Genomic DNA, 20,200 nt, shown 5'->3' with positions numbered 1-20,200 from the left:
AAATTCCTGCAGCTGTTCATTTAATTTATGTATTATTTATTTTCATATCTACTAGCACTGCAATCCATAACTTCACCAGTTACTTGCTTGAATCAAAAAATGTCAGAAAATAGAGAAAATGGTGTAATGTCTGTAAATTGCCTGTCCACAACCTAAAAATATGTTGTGTACTGTCACAGGAGACAAGGAGAAGAAGCAAATCCTCACAGTTGAGAAACTGGAACGAAGCAATGTTTGTATTTTGTGCTTGAAAAATGACAATTACATGAAGCAATTATCAAAATAATTCTCAGATTTTTTGTGTCTGACAAATCAGTGAATTGCTTTATTGCTTCAGCTCTGCTCTGTGCTAACAATCCTTTATTAATAAAAAGGCATATCATGACTTTGACATCATTAGACACAAATGATGCTCATCAGTGAATTGATCCATCTGCACTAATCTGATATGACGGCTGTGTAACATTAGATGTCAGCAATGAGCCTTGTGAATGTGAACTTGTCTCGTCCTCTCTCTCTCTCTCTCTCTCTCTCTCTCTCTCTCTCTCTCTCTCTCTCTCTCTCTCTCTCTCTCTCTCTCTCTCCTTCAGGTACCCACCGAGGCTGGGCTGCTGTTCAAATGCGCCTCCTCCACGAGCTGGTGTACGCCTCCCGTCGCATGGGCAACCCTGGCCTGTCTGTGCGCCACCTGTCCTTCCTCCTGCAGACCATGCTGGACTTCCTGTCTGATCAAGGTCAGCTCACAACAAACTCTCAGAAAGAGGCTTGAAAAGTGAAAAGATTTGTACATTGTAGTATTTAAACCCTGTGAGGTGCCTCCAGCTTCATGCCCAGCCTTCAAAGAAGAAAAAAAGAAAAATCTAGAAACGGCCACCCTGTCCTTTGGTGATTGTGGCATTATACCTTGTGCTTAATAGTATGCGATGCACAACAAAGCCAGCTTTTTCTTGGCGGGAGTGCAACATTGTGCTCTGACCAGAAATCCTGTGCAGCCAGGAGATAGGGTTTTTACTGAAGCAGTGTGAGTCAGACGGTCCACTGGCCACACAATAGAGGCCAGCGTAATCCTTGGTTGGCTACAGAGCATGAGGATGGAGGGAGGGAGAGAGGGAGAAGAAGCAGACGAGGTATGAACAAGATCAAGCAAGCTTACCGCCTAAAATATTAAACATCAGCAAAGGGACTTCTGCAGCGGCTTATACAAAGCGTTCTTAGTAACAGTCCTGCTGGAGTAATATTACTCTCTACAGCCTCACATACATCAAGGGCTGGAAAAGACACTACCAAATGATGTAATTACTACTTCTCTGACTGAAAACACTGCCCTTGTAAGCTGTAACTTTTTGGGCTCAGAGTGCTGTCTGTTGAGGTTTGGGTGCCTCCCTTTGATTGCCTCTGCTGCTGTCAGCAGTGTGATATTCGAAATGTCGGGAAGCTTATTGTAGGTTGCTCTCGGGGAATAGGTCCCCACTGATGCGTCTTGGGATTTGTGTGTGCGTGTGTCACACATAGACTAGAGCCGAACGAGAAACGGCTCTGCTAACCGTTGCCAGCGGGCTCTGTTCTACGTGCCATTTCCATGCACGTGTGGAAGGTGCAGACGTGACAAATAAGTGGACAATACTGTTTAACTCAGGCACTCTGCTTATGGCTGTTGAGTAATAATATGCAGGTATCGTCAGCGGTCTTCCTTTTTCCCCTCTTACCTGTCAGGACACGGTTACTGAAGACAATCCTCAGACCTTGCTGTGAGCAGTTTAATATAGGAACTATTTTCTTCTGTCTTCTACTACACCCGCCAACCGTATCACGGAGAAGGAAGCATCTACTCATGGACGAGAGGCTCGTGCTCGTGACAGTGCAGGATAGAAACATTAATGGTGTCCTCCTCAGCTGAGGTGTGGTGTTAGCTCGCGGTATTGGTTGACCCGTCATGGGTACGGGGTCATACTAGGGTCAGGGGAGTATATCCATGCTTCCTCCTGTGCAGTGATCCAGTATTTTTCCCTGAATGTGTGGCATACAATGAAAACACAATGGAAGTATCTAAAAATGTAAAAGCTAAGATACAGAGAAAACTAGCAGTGAGAAAATACATCAAAGCTCGTAAATTAGGGATTTGGAAATATTTAAAACAACACTTAATTAAAAAAACTGCCTCCTGGAAATCAAATTTTGAGATTAAAAATTCAAAATGCTTCTCTCCATTCTCTGAAACGAGGAGAATCATTACTGTTCCCATAAAAAAGAAGTCGTGAAATGTTCATATTGATAACTCAAAGACAGCTGTGAGCAGCTGGTTGAGGCTGGCGTGCGCGAACTACTCCATCCCTAATGTTGCTCGGCCCTTTGCACGTCGGTGTGACTCCGTGCTTGTTGCTCTCCTCTTCACAATAATCGTGCAACTGATCACTCGCTGTGAAATGATGAGAAAAGACTGGTGAAGAGGATTCGCAAGAGCGGACGCAGTCTTTGATTTCAAAACTTTGAAAATGAGTCTTCTTGATTTCATCCAGAAAGAAGATCACGTGACAGTTTTAAACAGCGTAAGGGCGGCTGATGTCATCAAATGTTACTTCATGCGGCAAATACCATTTTCACTGATAATGAATTTTGTGTCTTTGATGACACTGCTAATACCAAAGGTGGTATTCAAAGCATTTGCATGTAATTGTGTGCAGGAGCTTTTCAATTTGTTGGAGCTTCTATTAAAAAAAGGGTTTAATTGAAAGGGAAGTGAAAATAGAAAGAGATGATTGAAAGAGCTCTAGATATTGTCTCTCTGGTCACGTTTTAGTGTCGGTTGCTTAAGTCTTAAGTTCATTTTTGCAAATATTGATTACACTGCCTATGAATGTAATGAGACCATACATTACTTTTAGGGTGGATCAGGTTTTTTTTTGTTTTAATGCCCTCACGTCCCCACATCTCTCTTTTTTTTTAATGGCTGCTCTGATGCTGGTTGCACCTTTTCATTGGAAACATAGCTTGGATGTTTTATGAAAGCCTTTTAGCAGTGCAAGAATGGCAGGCAGTGCTTCCTCTGGACTAATTATGGCTGATTCCAGTACAGCCTGTGAGGGGCGCATGATAAGGTAAGGAGTGAGATTAAAAGAACAACAATGAGGTGAAACGGGAAGGAGCAGCAGAGTGAGGAGAGGTCATGAGTGATCGCTTGGTGCTCGCTGTAGAATACGTGAAAAACACTTCAAAAACCTCATGTCAGGTCTGTTCTGAACTGGATGACCACAAGGGACACTGGACAATCACATTTCCGTTGATACAACTTTGAATCCTGCATAGAAAATTCGAAAATGTTTAAAATATGAGGTGGATGACAAAGAAGGACCTTCATTGGTAATTCATCAGTACTTAATTCTCAGCCCGTATGTTGAGAGTGATTGTCTTCTTGAATATATAAGAGACAACTCGATGTTGTCCTTGATTCCTTTTAAATTAGCGCCGGTGTCTCTTAAGAAGTGTAGGTTATGGTATTATTTTCCCCACCGTGTTCCAGCCTTCAGTAAAGCCCTCTGTGGCTCTGAATTATGGCTTCACATGCCTCCATAATGTGAGTGTTGCATTTAAAGCCCCAAGATTCTGTAAGATCATTGAGAGGCTGATGGAGCCTGCATACTATCCCCATGTCAGCGTTCTGTTTACATACTGCATCCCTGTCTGTGGTCACAAGTTCACGTTTGGCCATGCACTGACTGCCTTTATCTGACCTGATTACCTTTTGGCTGGTATGAAAACTGCACTGTGGCTGTTGAATGTCTGAGGTGGTTGGTGCTATTCTCGTATGGGGAGCTTTTTAACCCTGTAGCTCCCAACACTTGGGAAAACATGAAGGCCCTGATATTATATGGTACACAGGGGAAGTTGTCAGCAGGTGTTATCAGGCCAACTTCACTATTTGTGTAGGCCAGAATTGCTCTAGCAGGCACGTCAGACACATCTCATTTACACTGATTTGATTGTGGGTAAACTAGCCCGAACCACCAATTAGTGATCCTCTTGAGCTTGAAGAGAGGTATACCTCCAATAATCAGCTGGAGCAGTTCGGATACTCATTACAGATTGACGATGGCTTCAGTTTCCTGTCAGAAAGGGCTGTCCGGCAGTGAGGTAAAGCAGTGGAAATATTGTAAATATAGCATAAACTTAAGAGTGATCTTGCTGATTTTAGGTGGGCTTTTTTTAGGTGGCTGTTTTGCTGCTGCCCCCCATCCACAGCAGTACATTGCTTTGCTACACTCGTTCCCCTGTCTGCTTCTCCAGACTAGGCGCATGATGACCGCCATCTACTGTAGGTAATTCACTGACAAGTACCTCATACAACCCCCACTTCAAAAAAAACCCAACTATTCCTTTTATGTCTTCACTGGCATTGTTGCCATAATAACGTCCGCTGTATATTACATACAGGAGATTTACAGCACTCAGTGCATTGCTGTTTTTGCACGACCTGCCCTCCCATCCTTGCAAACACACGCAATATAAAATGAAACAGTAAGTAATATTCCTGGGTCAGGAAAAAGTCAACATGTCAGAGCAGAGCATGCAACAGTTTTGTAAAGTCACACAAATAGAGATGGATATGTTTGATATACTACGCTTACTTTTAAATAATGAATTTCATATCAGAGAGATGAATGTCTCTCGTTCAGTTGCTTAGTTTCCAGTCTACAATGATTATTTGTTTTAAGCGTAGTGTTTATTGTTTTGATGATTTATGTTTCACCTCCAGTATTCTTCTTTTTTCCTTTTTTCTTTTGCTGGCTTTTTGCTTGAAATACCAGCCAGAAAACTCTAAATTATTCATAAAACCGTTGACGTGTCTGTTTGTGCTCTGTAGGTAATTTTCATTTCCCAGTCTAATTTGATAAATCTGCCTTTGAAAGCGTTCTCATTGTCTGCATTGTCATTAAAGGTATTTGAAGTTCTAGCCTCACCTCCTCCCACAAGTGTCTATTAAGTCTTAAAGCACAGCAAATATAGAAATCTCTGAGAGGGCTTTAACTGTTCTGTTGAGTTTTTTATTTCGTCAAATAGTGAAAATCTTTTAAAAGAATGATAGCAGTGTCATTTCAAACTTGCCCAAGTCAAAGGCAATAATCCTGTGGAAATTTCCGTTATTATTGCCTGATTTGCCATTTGGTTACCACTCCATTATTCAGTCTGACATCAGCTTCTTGTTTGCCGTTTTCATTCAAACAGAAAATGGCCCATTATCATGCCTGCTTGGGAGCTTGGGAGAGTGTAAGTACTCTCCCAGCTAAGCTACAGTCCTGAGCACCTGCTGCCGGGCACACAGAGACCTGGAATCTGGATTTTCTTATGCTGTTTATCAATATGGAATTTTGCGCTGAGCTGAGCTGTGAGCAGCTGTGACCGTCCGTGCCATGCCATGATGTGCGAGTGTTTTTCCACTGCACACCATGACAAACTGGTTTACTTCCATGACGTGTGTTGGTTTGCACACATCACAGTAACGCCTGTTGTGTGCAGCTCTTCTCTCATACCTCTCAGGCTGTTTCTCCAGGTGCTGTTCATCCCTGCAATATTTAAAGCTGGCCATGTCCATATCTTCTTGTTCACCTGTTTTAATTGAAGAATGCAGCTTTAATGTTCTTTCTCCAGCCTCAGCAACTCCCCCTTGCATGTTCATTTATGGGGAATACAGTAGATTACCTCAGCAGTGGGTGATCTTTTGGGTTCTTCTGGTGAAACTCCTCACTGTTAACTGTCAATGGTTAATTCCTTACTGGCAGGGCTCCCAGCATGCTTGTTTAAAACTTTGCAGAAGATACAGTAGGTGGTGGCTTGTCTGGTATTTAACCAGCGCATGTCAACCCGCTGTTCATATCCCTCCACTGGCTCCCAGTTGTTGGCCGCATCAAGTATAAGTCCTTGATGCTTGCCTACAAAACCGCTCCGACCTACCTGAACTCCCTCATTCAGGTTTATGCTCTCTTTTGCTCACTACGCTCTGCCCAGGACCGGCGCCTGGTGCTGCCACCTCCAAGAGGCCCCAGGTCTCTAGCTGGACTCTTTTCTTCTGTGGTTCCCCGGTGGTGCAACAAGTTACCAAACTGGTTCTGCAGAGTCCCTTTTGATAAAAGCATCTGCCAAATGACAAATAAATTGTCATTGTAACTAAACTACCAGTTAGTTGGTAGGTACTACAAGCTGCCGAGATCCAGCCAGTGGAGTTTGCAGCAAAGTGAACACCTGTACAGTGAATACGCCATGACCAAACTGAGAACAAGAGGCAGTCACATGTACGCAGAGCTGTACTGTATATCTCTGAACCCATCTGAAACTAGAGAGAGAATTGTTCTGTAGAACAGTTAAACTCCAGCTCTGATGTCTCATTTTGGGAAAACAGCAGAGAGGAGACATGTCAAGAAAGAAGCAAGGCAGGGGGAGAGGAAAACAACATTTTGTGCATCACAGCACACTTGAACGACTGTGTTTGGCGTCTCATCTAAAAATGAATCAGTGCATTGTTTGCCCTTCACAGATTGTCCCTCACACCAGCCCGCCTCATATTATATTACTTTTCATGGAGCTTAAGCTTGCAAAACACTTCCCAAACGAACTCCATTGACACCTGCTGCTTTGCAAATTACGTGAGATTTATCCTGACAAATTGGGAGGAATTAATAATGGCTGATACAAAAGATGCTGTCAGAGCACCTGAATCCACTCGTTGCTGTCACACTAATTTGTATGGTACAGGCATCATTTCACTGTTTATTCAGAAACAACTGTTTGGTCACGTCAAGCTGTTGAAAATGCAGCATTGATAAATCGGTTGCCAGGAAAGAAGAACTGCAGACAAACTTGTTAGATGAAGGCACATTTAAAAGGTGCAGATTTCCAAAGTGTTCAGCTCCTACTCCTCTGTCGTTCAGCACGGTGACGTAAGCTCAGTTTACAGGGAGGAGGGTTCAGAGCAAACTTTTACCCATGCTGCCTTTCATCCTGCCTACGGTTGTTATTCTTCCTCTTGACGGGTGACACTTGGAGATGAGATCCTTTTGTTTGGGGAGCCGTATGAAGTGTTAAGAGCTTTACCTTCTCTCCCCTCCGTTCATTACGTGTGAAAATGTTTCTCTCCTTATCTGGACAGTATGTTCCAGCTGTCAGGCGAACAATGTGCTTTGTTGTGTTTGTTTGGGCAGGGAGCTCGGTGAAACGCAGGGTAACAAGTCAGATACATTTTTCTGCTCGTTTAACCCCATGGGTTTGATTGTCTACGGGCCCTGACACATCAGGCTGACCTCAAAGAACGAGTCCTGACAAAGGACAACAAAACAAATGTTTTGCTTTTGGTGAAAACTGGAATCGAACGCTACAGACGCTAAAGCCAATGCCCAGGTGACATGCATATAAGCTCTGTTCAAGCAGAGGCGGTCTGAGGATTTTTTTAGCTGGTGTGGAACAAGAATGTCTCGAGCGCACTCAATTTTATATATAAATTCATATTTTACTAATAACAGGCAAAACATAATGAATAGGCTAGATGCATACATAACTGTTGGTGCTCAGTCTTCTATTTTGCGTAACCTTTACAGTCAAGTAGGCTAATATTAACAATAACAAGTAAATAGGACCCTTTTCTGGGCTCATGTACATTTAAGGTTATAAGTAGTCAGATGCCAGCAAAGCAAGCAAATCACCAGACAGAAATGCATTATGCAAACCTCGGGCTCTCTCTTCCTCTAAATAAACTCAAAATGACTCATTGGAAGTATATAGTACACCATACTTTTTTATTTTTATTTACAGGCTTGTTTTTATCCGAGGACACCAGCATGAAGTGACTGGATGAGTAAACATGCATCATTACGGTTGTTAAAGTTATGAAATGAGAGCAGCAACAGTTACTGTGATTATCATGATAAGCCACCGTTTGTCATGATTTGGGGATGATATCAAGGCCAATGACTGATGCAGTCAGACAGTGATGTCTTGCTGATGTGCAGTCAGAGATTGCAGAAACATAGATGAGACAACTGTGCAATTTAAACAATAGGACAAGCAGTGGAGTATGTGGACATAATCAACAAGTGTAGCTATTTTACAATATTTATCTCTTATCTGGATTAAACAAGTGGCATGCTCACACCACCAGCACCTGTGATAATCAGAATCCAGAATTGAGACGGAGAGAGAGAGAGAGAGCAATCAGAGCAACCCTAATCTTTGGTGGCTTTAGGGGAGAATTGAGCTTTCAGTTTACAATAGTACTCGCTGATGCATTATGTGGCTGTATCAGGACAGAATTAGTGGACTGGAGAAACTGAATCGCAATATTGTGGCAGTCTCATTAATGTCACAACTTCAGTTACCTGAATCTGCTGCACAGATAACATTATCTGTGGAGTACTTGGTTTCCAAGAGGGCGTGACAGTTCAGAGGCTACAGATCGCACTTAACATTCTGTATAGACGTGTCAATACATGGATGATACATAGCCTTTTTTTGACTGAGAATGAATACTTTTCCTAACTATTAATCAAACAATCAACCCTAATATTGACATCACTGAAGATAAATGGTTTATGATGATTTTAAAAAAGACAAATTTATACTGACAACGACTTTCGCTTTGACTAGTCCATGCTGTTTTTATTCATCATAATGGAAGAACTACATATATAGTTAATGTTTCATTATTTTATTCTATTCTTGGCCGAACGCATTGGGTACAGAAAACAAAAACACGGCTGCTGTAAACACTCAGACATGGCAAACAAGAAGAAAAATGGACAAACATGTCATCAATTATGAAAGCTTTCAGCCAGGAGGACAACTGAGCTGCTATCCATTCATCTCTCACTGTTTCATTCCTTCTGATTCCTTCCTCCCTCCATCCATCTTGATCTCGCTTTATTCCGTCTTTCCAGTGTAACAAAGTGTTCCTGAGTCCATGTAGTAATATCCTTCATATAATCATGTGTTCACAAAGTTGGTGAACCTCGCTCCATCCTCGCTTGTGAACGACTGAGTCTTCCCAGGATGCTCCTTTCATACCCAATCATGATACTATCGCCTGCTACCAATGAACCTGTTTACCTGTGGAATGTTCCAAACAGGTGTTTGGGGGTTGTACATACAGTATATGTAGTCAGCACCTCAACAAACTCCCTGCTCTTTAAGGATCTAATCTGTATTCTAGTATTTTTATAGAGCAGCTGTCAGCATTTTTATTGAATGCACAAAGAGGTGGAGAAACACTTCACATTACTACAAAACACTTGCAATAATAATAAGACTTCATAAGGTCCTCCCTATAACCCATGAAGGGTTGTAGAGCTGTTTGGAGTCTTTGCCTGTAAATGTCCTTCTCTCCTTGATGGACACTCATCAAACGTACAGAGCCAAAGAAAATTGTATGGCCGAGTGAGCCGTAATGTTCCCTCAAAAGGTATTGATGGTACAATAAAACTTTTCACTGGACGGCTGGGGGCCTTATTGCCGAGAGAGACACCTCACAGGTTATTACTGCCAGGTTCATTCATATCACATGCAAAGACCAAATCTATACCGCGGAGATGGGACTCAGATTATCTGGGCGTGGGGAACGATGAAGGGAATTGTGCTGCCATAATTGTTTCTACTGAATTCTTCACGCCCTGTGCTCATCGATTTTCCTACTGTTATGTGATCCAACATATGTAGAGAAGAAAGAGGTGACCCAGAGTCTGGAGAACTACACCTCCAAGTGTCCTGGTGGAATGGAGGTCATCACCCTTCCTGATGGCCTGAAGCTTCCTCCAGTGCCCTTCACAAAGCTCCCCATTGTCCGGTAAGACAGGACTGTGAGTGAATGTGACTTTCATGCACCCTGTCACATGTTGGCTGGATTTTTTTAGTAAACAAAATATCATCCAAATGAGATATCTGGAGTAATTATACCATGCACACAGAAAAGTTTGGCAGTTAGTTAGCCATTACTGCGAAAAGCCTGAAAAATGAAAAGGCTCTGAATGTATAATTGGTGCTTTTAATGTCAATTGCTTTGAAATTGGGCTTTGCATGAATCTTTCATGCGATGTTATTTGATAAAACATTTTCTCAAATTGGGTAAATTGCGACTTGTTCTCCTTTAAAATTGTTGACACTCATAAAATTGTTGGAATTATTTCAAATGGAATTTCACATTGCCAACAAATCCCATTAAAAGACCAAAACCGACAATGTTAGTCCATATCTCAGTGCCTCCCAAATCTGTAGCCCGTCAGAGGCGTTCATATGTTAAATCTTGCAAAATGGTTCATAATTATATACTAAAAGACTAAATTTCTTTCCTAAAATTGCTGGGCAATGTAGATTTTAAAACTTAGCTCAAACTAGTGTATTTGCTGTAAAATACATTCACTCTTGTCTTGTATGAACAAATGTAGTAACTGATGATTAATTTGAACTGCTGTGTGTGTAACAAACACTTTATTCATGAAGGGTTTGTCAGTTTTGTCACTGTCACTGATTGGTTCCCTGAGCTTTAGACCCGCCTGTAATGACAGTCGGTCATGAGCATAATGTTGTTATCTATGAGGCAGTGCTCTGGTTGGTAGTATTACTTCAAAAGAAACAACGGTTGCTGCCCATGGAGACCAAACAGAACAGAGTGACGGTCGATACTGAGTATTATTATTTGACTTCACACAAATGAGTGGCTTGTTCAAATGGTGTCGTTTAGTAAAACACATCAGAAAGTTCTTTGAGCCCAGAGATGACAGCTGTCGGTTTATTTTACATTGATTGACTGGCTTTAGAATAGTTCTGCAGTGAAAACTCGTGCTCCAAATGCATTTCTGTCATTTGTGAATAAAATGTTCAGATTGTTTACAATGAGCTTATCAAGGCAGGCTGTCCCATCGCATCTCAGAGGTCTCAGAGCTTTTGAGTGTGAAAATAATTAGGTAAATCTATCTTATTTTGCACATTGTGCAGTTAGGAGGCTGCTGTGGGGACCAAAAGCAGACAATCCAAATGAAGTAATATTGTAATAATAACCCAGAAAAACATAACTCACACACACAGTACAAGACTTTCATGATATTATGAATGTTTGACATATTAATGAGCGACATTGACTTTGTCACAGAACTGTGGGTTCTGATGTGCAGTGGTTTTTATCTACTAGATTACTTTGATAAGTTATCTGTGAATGAATTAATAGACCGGTGGTCCCTGAAAGTGAGGAGCACACACATTCTTCAAGTGTCTGTACTTCTGTTTTTAGTCATTTGCTGACCTTGAAACCTTTAACAAAGATTATTATCATAAATGTCTTGCAATGTACTGTAATAATCACGAATATTCATCCGGAAACACTTGGATTATTCTGCATAAGCTGTTGCAACTCCAAAGCTCCACAGACAGAAGCAATGTGTGAACCGCAGAACAAAACCTCGCCATCTCTTCTCACCTCCCTCTCATGCCATTGTTGTGCCTTTTCCTGTGATGCTCAAACTAGATCAGTGAAGCTCCTCAATCTGCCTGTCAGTCTGCGTCCCCACAAAGTGAAAGGCCTGCTGGGACAGAATATGTCCACTGCCAGCCCCTTCATCTACTCGCCGATCATCATGCACAACAGAGGAGAGGAGCGCTGTAAGAAGATAGGTAAGCCCAACGGCACTGGTGCTGTGTTTTGCTCATCATGACCTGCTGTACATCCTCACACACATAGAAACACACCACCATTTGTGGTGAGTCATCACTGACTGAATGTAGGGTCCATCTGGCTCCGGGAATTGTTTGTCAGTTGTGAGATATTGCTGACCCCGTCCATCCAGACTGCAGACATGCATACATCCTGGACGCTCCCTGTCCACTTTCATGGTGGACAGATTAAGGTAAATGTAGCCAACAGTTCATTGTGTATCTTGAAAGGTGGTGCGCTACACTACCTGCAGCGACTGCGCAAGACTGTCGTGTTACAAATTGGCAAAAGCAGGAGCACTTTTAAATTCCTGCCTGTAGAAGCGTTTGGCAACTATGTGCCTCCTTCAGAGCTTCTTCCAAACTTCCTCATCAAGCTCTGAGGAAGGCCCAGTGTTTCCGAACCGTTTGCCAATGGAACACAGTCCAAGCTGCAAATCAGTCCATCGTTGTTTTTTACAATATCAAAGTACTCCTGCATGTTTTGAAGAAGTTGTATGAAGACTTTTTGCATCACCAGAGGCAGCTGTGTGAAGTCTGCTAAATGTAGCTAGACTTACTGACTGACATAAAATGCGAAAAGTAAATTAAATCAATTCTTTAATGGAGTTTGCTTCACTCAGGTGTGATATTAAACATGGTGATACAGGATATACAGAAAAAGGCATTTAATTTTGTCATAAATAATATTTGTTGTTGTTTATTTGAGAGAGGGGCCTTGTATTCTTAATGTACCATGTTTCCTGGATAAAACTCAAAAATGTCCTCCATCTTTGTGTGTTGTCTTATTATCCAGCCCTCATAGTTCATGTGTAACAACAGGATCACGTCATACTCCCAGCTCTGACTTTCTAACAGAAATCCTGTTTTCGCTAATAATCTCCAGATCTTTCCACTTTGCTGGTTTTTGCTGCTTATTGCTACGAATCTACAGTCAGTGAAGCTCAACACTTCCTGTCCAGCCTTCCCTTTCCCTGGTTGGCTTTAATTTGAGAAAATGAGGTGAAAATCTGCAAAGCTTGGATATTTCCTTGTCAGTTCTGTTTAAACAGTGTAGGATTGGATAAGCAGTGTAGTATTGATCAATCATATTAAATAGCAATCAGTCAAAATGTATAAAATCCTTCATATTAGAGATGGAGACAGAGATGTAGCCTTGTCGTCAGTTAAATCCTATAGGGAAATACTTGAGGAGTTCATCATGCTGGGATATGTGCCACAGCTGTAAACCTTTACAGCTTCAGAGTAAACCATCACTTCCCACTCATTCATTTTACTGACAGGGAACCAGAATCTTTAGTATTCTGCGCTAGGCTCAGGCAGTAATGGTGTGTGGACGCTGTGAATATGTGTGTATGTTTTCTTGCACTTTAAGGCACATGCTATGAATCAGGTTCATGTTCAGCCATAAAATAAGGGGTCCTCTAATGGGAGATTGTTTTCCCTATAATTGCTGTGAGACTGAGCTTTGACAGCTACGTAGTGTACGGCTATCCATTCACTTTGATAGGGGTGCAGGGCTATCTGTCACAATGGTATATGGGCATACAAGGGACCTGGATTGTACTTCATATGGTTCTTATAAGGGAAGCAGGCCAGTCTGAAAGGGTTTGTGACATTTTATGTTTTGGTTTTGTCCTCCTGCACTTCGGATTTTGAGTAAAACATTAATGATGAGGTTAAGGCGCTGATTCCAGCGTTGAGTACATCCATAATACTTGAGGACGCGTTGCCCTTTTTTACACATTGCCTGCCAATTTTAGAATAATATGGGAGGACAGTGATGCTAAACATGCAGTTTTTAGGGAAGAAATGTTATTTATGGAGCGCTTTTCAGGGTACTGAAGGACGTGTAAGTTACAGTCATCATAGAAAACACATTAAAATATGTGAGAAGCACCATTAATCACACACTAAGAGCAGTTATGAAAAGGTGAGTTGTCAGATCGATGCAGTCTCATATGTGTTTGGATAGAGTTACAGAGGGTGGGGGCAGCTATGGAGAAGGCTCTGTCACCCCAGGTCTGATGCTAGGTCGTGAGCGGTGGAGACAGGAGGTTTGCATCAGAGGAGCGGAGGCTGCAGAAAGGAGTGTGATGGTGGAGCAGGTCGGTGAGGTGGGAGGAGGCCTGGTTATGAAGAGCTTTGTGAGTGAGGAGAAGGACTTTGAATTGGATCCGTCGTGGGACAGGAAGCCAGTGGAGGACGGGGGTGATGTAGTCACGGCAGTGGGCGAGCAGGCAAGCAGCAGAGTTCTGGATGTACTGGAGCTTATTTAGGAGAGCAAAGAAGGCTGTTGCAGTAGTCAATTCTGGATTAGATGAAGGTGTGGATCAAAGTTTGGGCATCACAGAAGGAAAGTGATGGGCGAAGACGAGTCGCGTTTTTGAGGTGGAAAAAGACCGTTGTGGTGATTTGATTGAGGCGCTGTTTGAAGGAGAGGTTGCTGATGAAAATAGCTCCAAGGCTGCAGATGTCTGGAGAGGGAGACAGAGTGGAGTTATTGATGGTGAGGCAGGTGTTGTGAGTGGTTTTGGGGAGGGTTTTGGGACCGATGATGATCATGTCTGATTCATCACAGTTTAGTTTGAGGAAGCTGGCCGGCATCCATGATTTGCTTTCAGTGAGGCAGTCGGTTAGAGTGGAGCGGGTTGCGGCGGTGATGGATTTAGTGCAATGATACTCAACTGACCACCCGTGGCCCGAATGTGGCCTTTGATAGGGATGCCTGGTGGCCTGCTGACAATTTTCTAATTCACAAGCACAACAAAGCAGGATTTTTTTTCTTTGTTTGTTATTAGTCAGGGCTGTACAGAGGGACAGATATGGCAGTATTGTATTATATGAGATAAATTAGGCTGTTAGTCACGTGGTGGCCTTTCAGACTGTGCACACTGCAGTGAGATCAAACAGTGAGGGGAAGACGACTGTTTGCTGAAGAGCAAATGTTACGCAGAAATGGGGATAATTCTACTCACATGAATGTGTTTCACACTAAAAGAGTTGAAATATGCTGTTCATTCTGTCCGTGGTAGGAGCAGTTTCTGCTTATGAATCAAACATTTGAGTGATTGCATGACAGAGGAGGTTCGAGATATGCTTAATGTAGTGTAACTCTCTGAAATGTAACATTTACAACTGAAACGCAGCCATAGCTATTAAATGCTATAAAATATCTCATCTATGTGTCTTATATGCTGAGTGGCAATCTTTACACCAAGTTCATTCAGTGAATAAGTGCAGTTTATAAGTCAGTTAATTTGAAAATGAAGACTTTCAGAGATGAGTTAAAGGCCTTTTAATGTTTATTTTATGTTTGTGTCTTAAGTGGCCCTGGGCCTCCTGTCATTTTGCTAAAGTAAGTTTAATATCCCTGATTTCGAGCTGCTGTCATTGATGTTCCCTGTGTTGGATTAGACTTTGAGCATTTAGCTCCCGATTGTTGAGACTGATAAACGACACACAAATCATCTCTCACTACTCTGTAACGTCATAGTGCCTGTCAAATGGTAAAGCATTTTTGGATTTAGGTCTATTTCTTGCATGGAATGTTTACATTTTTCCATTTACAGTATTCACTAAATGTCCTCTAGTAGTGTGTCTCATCTGAGGCGCTAATGACTCGCAGTCTCAGACGAGCTCAAAAGTTTGGCTTTCGTTCTGTTTGGATGCATTCCCTCCTGCTCTGGGGTCGTATCATTACACTTGGATGACTTTTGCTCCAATGCCGAGGCATAGTGTGCGTTATTATTCACTATGAAAGATTCATGCTGCTTACAGAATATGTCTCTGTAGGATCCAGTGACACAAGTAAACTTCTCCAGTTCTGTCTCAGGTCTAGAAAAGCCGATTTTCACAGCACATGAGCAACAGTTTGACAAAATAATTTGCCTTTTAAGAAACCACACAGGCATCGTTTAACTAAGCTATGCGCTGACTTAAAACATTCATTATTGCTTTGTACAATGAGGTTTCAAAGAGCTGAAGCCTTTGGAGATCTGGGCAGAATCTCAATGGCCACTTGAGGAGTCAGGACTGAGGCAACACAAATAAAATGGCAGCAATCCACTTTGTTTTTCTATTTTCTATCTTCTGAGGTGTATTTCATGCTTAATTGGCTGGCTATGAGAGCATGCCTGTGAGCCAGACCTAAGGTTGTGTGGGGCTTTACAGGCATTCATACCATAGATATATTTCTTTTGACTGACTTAATTTCCCAGGGTGCATAGCTGGAGTTTGGCTTCTATAAATCCCTTTTCCTGCCAGGGTGTGAGCTAGGATTTTCAGGCCCTCTTTTGCAAGTTTATTTAGAGCAATGGACTCTCCAAATGGACTGGAATATGTTATATTGCAAATGGAGATGGGTATGGCTACAGTGGGACTGAAGCTTCTCAATCTAACAAACGCTTTCAGCATCTCATTCAGGATTGATGGGTATTGCCGTGCAGAGCTCTAATCTCTTCTTCTTCTTCTTTTTTTTTCTTCTAAAAGTAAAACTAAGCTCTGTCGAAAATCCAAGTTATTCTCTCAGGAAATCAGTGACTGCAGCTTTCCTCTGAATCGTTCCTAAATATTTGGACAGCGGAAAATCTGAGCACAGCATCCACGATGCAGCGCTAAGCTGCCTTTTACAGTTCACATTTCTCTGAGGTCAATTTAATTAGGTCCTAACATAATTTGATCCCATTATCCCTGCTGTTAGCCTGTCACTGCTGCTCGATGAAATTCATTCTCTGAACCAACAGTTACCCATTGAAAAGATCCTATCACACCTTTAACAACTGTGTCAATTCAAATTTATGTGATTTTGTTTTTCAGTATGTTAAATCTATATACAGTACATGGCCCAAAGCATATGTACATCCACATATTTGGATCCTGGCTGCAGGGATGTGCTCTTGCTCCGCCACAAGAGTGCTGGCATTAAAAATACACATCCTGATTCATTTGAATGAGGCTGATGAACTTGTGGGTTGTATTTCATTGTCTTACGCGTCCCAGAATTTGATTGCTTATATATTTATTCAGCCTCCGCTCTGTTGTTTCAAACAGAACGAGTTTATGTGTACCCCAAAAGAAAAATAGCAAGAGAAATCATTCTGTATTCATCTGATTTCTCTTGTTAGTGTATCATATCTGTTATAATTAATAATCAGAAATATGTTTTTCTCCTTTCTTTTTCCTTTATTCATCAATTAGTGCATATACATATAGACAGAATGGACATGCTAAGAAAATATAGAGGCAACGCAGAGGATATTGATTCATGAACCAGACAAGGGCACAGATAGGTAACAGGACAGCATGTGATGGGGAAAAAACTAAAAGTGAGAGGGAGAGGAGACATGAAAATGAGTAAATGGCGAGAGGGTCCCATTTGGGTTTGGGTACATTTCAGGTGAGTTTTGCAGGATGGGTTACTTTAGTGTTATTAGTTATTTGTCATCATGCATACACACTCCCACAGTTGGTTATAGTTCCACTGATGCTGTGTTGGGGGATTCAACCATTGTGAGATGTTGTCTTTTTCCCCTACCTTTCCACTTTAGGAGTTTTGCATTGTACCCGGGGTAGTGGGGTGGTTACCTCCTTAATCTGGTAAATCCCATTATGTGCACCTTATGTGGATCTTGGACCTTGGATTGTATTAGCTGTATGTTAGTAAGACATGCTGAAGATGTTATTACAGCTTTTATTCCAAACGTGGTTTGAGTCAGGTCAATCCCTGTAAAACCAAAAATTGTCAGTTTTACGTTTTGGTGGATGTGGATTTTTTTTTTTTTTCAGAAACTTCGGACAGAGCCAGGTTAGCTGTTCTAGCCTGCTTCCAGTTATTATGCTAAGATAAGCTAACCATTTACTGGCTGCAGCTTTGGATTGAACGCACAGATTTGAGAGTGGTAACAAAGAAAATGAACGTATTTCCCAAAATGTCAAACTAGTCCTTTAAAGAAGCCGAATGCAGTTTAACTAAAGCCTAACACAAACTGGATGAGACACAGGCACTCTGTGATTATCTGGTTTGGTTCTGAATTAATTAAAAATGAATCAGGAAAACATTATTAGGCTTTGTTTATGTTTACATCATCTATCACTGACTGTTGCCGTTGATCTTTAATAGCAGTGCAGCCTAATGGTGTATTTCCCTCAGCTCATTAATAACAAATGGGTTTTAATGCCACTGATATCTTCTTCTAATTCATGTCTGCTTTTCTTTTGCCAGACTTCCAGTGGGTTCAAGGAGATGTTTGTGAAGTGCAGCTCATGGTCTACAACCCCATGCCTTACGAACTCCGTGTTGAGAATATGGTCAGTGAAATTTATTACACCTGAATTTCAAATGTGCTGTAATAAAATGCCTTGATGGAGTATCAGTGGTCTAAATATTTGAGAAATACACATTTTTCTAATATCTGATCACAGCTTTGTGGAGGCAGGAGGTTGCTGACATGCTTTTCTTGTTGTAGTAATACAAACAGTCCCTCTGCACCCACCTATGAATTGAAACAGGGCAAGTGAAAATGCTTTGTAATCATCCTTGATAGCCTAATTAAGGCCCCCTAAAAGCTTTTTTGACAGTTTAATACTGTAATTATTGCATGAGATGGTGAGAATGAACTCTTCTCACTCTTGACAGTCAGAAAGCATCACGTGGCAGAGGCACACCCCCTGTCGTGCCATTAATTTTATGGTTTCACACACCATCCTGTCGGACCAGATAGGGTCTATATTGAGGATAGTGTAAGAACATTTGCGCTGCTTTTCTGTGCAAAAGAAAGTCTGGAAAAAGCCATCAGACATCAGGGAGTCCAATTTAACTGTATTGTTTGATAGCTGCTCTGCAACTGCAGCTTTTTAAGTTCAGAACTTTTCCTTATTAAAAGACGTCCAATGGTAGTGCAGATCTACACTTCTGCAACATCCATTTCTAATTTCGCTGCTTTGTCACTCCCTTGCTACTCCCTCTCAAACACAGACACACCAGTTGAGCCACTTTATCAGGTTCATGGGCGCAAAAGATTACCAAATACCTCGCTGATCTTCGTGCTCACTGCTGTGTCTGTTTATGAATGCAGTGATTTGGGACAACCTTGAAATGCAAAGCAATCATGAGGCTCAATAAAAGGCCAGCAGGGAGAGGCCTACGTTCAGCTGCTAGATAGCGGTGGCACACACAGCATTGCACACAATGTACTACCTGTCAAAAGTGATGTTGCCTTCAATTATTTGGAAAGTCGAGAACAAATTGCCATGAAAGTTTCATGGCGGAGTGTGAATGGAGACAGTGGCCTCTTAATTGTAGCAGCTGTCTTGGAGCCGATGCCAAATAGACTTGGACAGGTCTCGCTGGTTGATTTAGCTGCCCTGCATCGTCTGATAACAGCACACGCTGTGACAGACACAGGAAGTGCAGGCGACCTCCAGTTTGGAACATCTGGAAAGTGTTTAAACTGAAGGAGTAATCACTAGCCAGTTGTCTCTGAGCGTGAATTTGTGGGTTTTAAAGCTCCACTCAGGCAAATTTGTGCTATAAATGTCATCTCACAAGATCACAAAGTGATATAGAAGTGTTTCATCCCTCCAGAGTGTCACCACTGAAGATACCGCACAGCAACGTACAAAGATGCTCCAAAAAAGTAGTAGTTGCTCAGTTAATCACTTAAGTTATTAATCAAGCACAAATTCCAAACATTTGCTTTTCTAGCCTCAAATTTTAGTATAATATATGACCTGGTGAGTGAGAGTTACAGTACTTCTCACAACACTGTCTGTGAGCTGCCTGTTTGCAGAGTTCCTGTGAGGCGAAACAGTCAAACAAGCAAGGTCAAATAGTAATGAGGAGTGTCATTAGCTTGTCCCCACCTACAGGTGAATTGATCAGGTCACAGATGGAGGCTGAAGCCTTTCACAGCTCCACAGCACCTACGAACCTCAGGTGGTGTTGTAGAGTCATGCAGGTGGAGGCAGACAGGGTGACGCATGCTAATGGAGAGCTGCTCTGTTCTCCAGACAAAGTGACTGCTCTTAGACCCGAGCAGCCGTCTATCCACCAGACATGAACCAGCTCTCTGAAACACAGTGGCAAACACACACACACACACACACACACACACACACACACACACACACACACACACACACACACACACACACACACACACACACACACACACACACACACACACACACACGGACAAGGTCACTTTTCCATCCTCTGCCACCAAGGTGACCTTGTAGTTTGGCAGACAGGCCCTCCTTCTCAGTCACCACACGACTTCAGCGCTAATACCCAGCTTTACTTTGTGCTTTATCGATTTTCTATTAAAGAAGTGCTTTTTTACCACAACCCCCACCCCAACCCGTTCATTTTAAGAGGGGTCGCCATCAGATGCTTCTGTCATTCTCCCCACAAACAAGTTTGCCATATTTATTTACTTTTTCTCCAAATGACAAATAGCACTTTTAGTTGAGTCTCTTAGGTCAGCATAGACGGGTAATTTACAGTAAAGATGGATTCAGC

General features: G+C 42.0%; 1 protein-coding gene across 3 annotated transcripts in view; it reads left to right on the top strand.

The window, feature by feature from the left end:
* trappc9 (trafficking protein particle complex subunit 9) overlaps nt 1–20,200 on the top strand; it is a 193,607-nt gene that overhangs the window by 16,228 nt on the left and 157,179 nt on the right. For all 3 annotated transcript variants that reach the window (XM_070985161.1, XM_070985160.1, XM_070985162.1), the window contains 4 exons: nt 591–734; nt 9,694–9,820; nt 11,495–11,640; nt 17,903–17,988. In XM_070985161.1, the coding sequence (XP_070841262.1) occupies nt 591–734; nt 9,694–9,820; nt 11,495–11,640; nt 17,903–17,988 (503 nt within the window). The remainder of the gene's footprint in view (nt 1–590; nt 735–9,693; nt 9,821–11,494; nt 11,641–17,902; nt 17,989–20,200) is intronic.

This window comes from Chaetodon trifascialis, chromosome 17 (assembly GCF_039877785.1).
Source record: "Chaetodon trifascialis isolate fChaTrf1 chromosome 17, fChaTrf1.hap1, whole genome shotgun sequence".
Lineage (NCBI taxonomy): Eukaryota > Metazoa > Chordata > Actinopteri > Chaetodontiformes > Chaetodontidae > Chaetodon > Chaetodon trifascialis.
The sequence above is the reverse complement of the archived record's forward strand: the minus strand, read 5'-3'. Positions and strand labels throughout refer to the sequence as shown.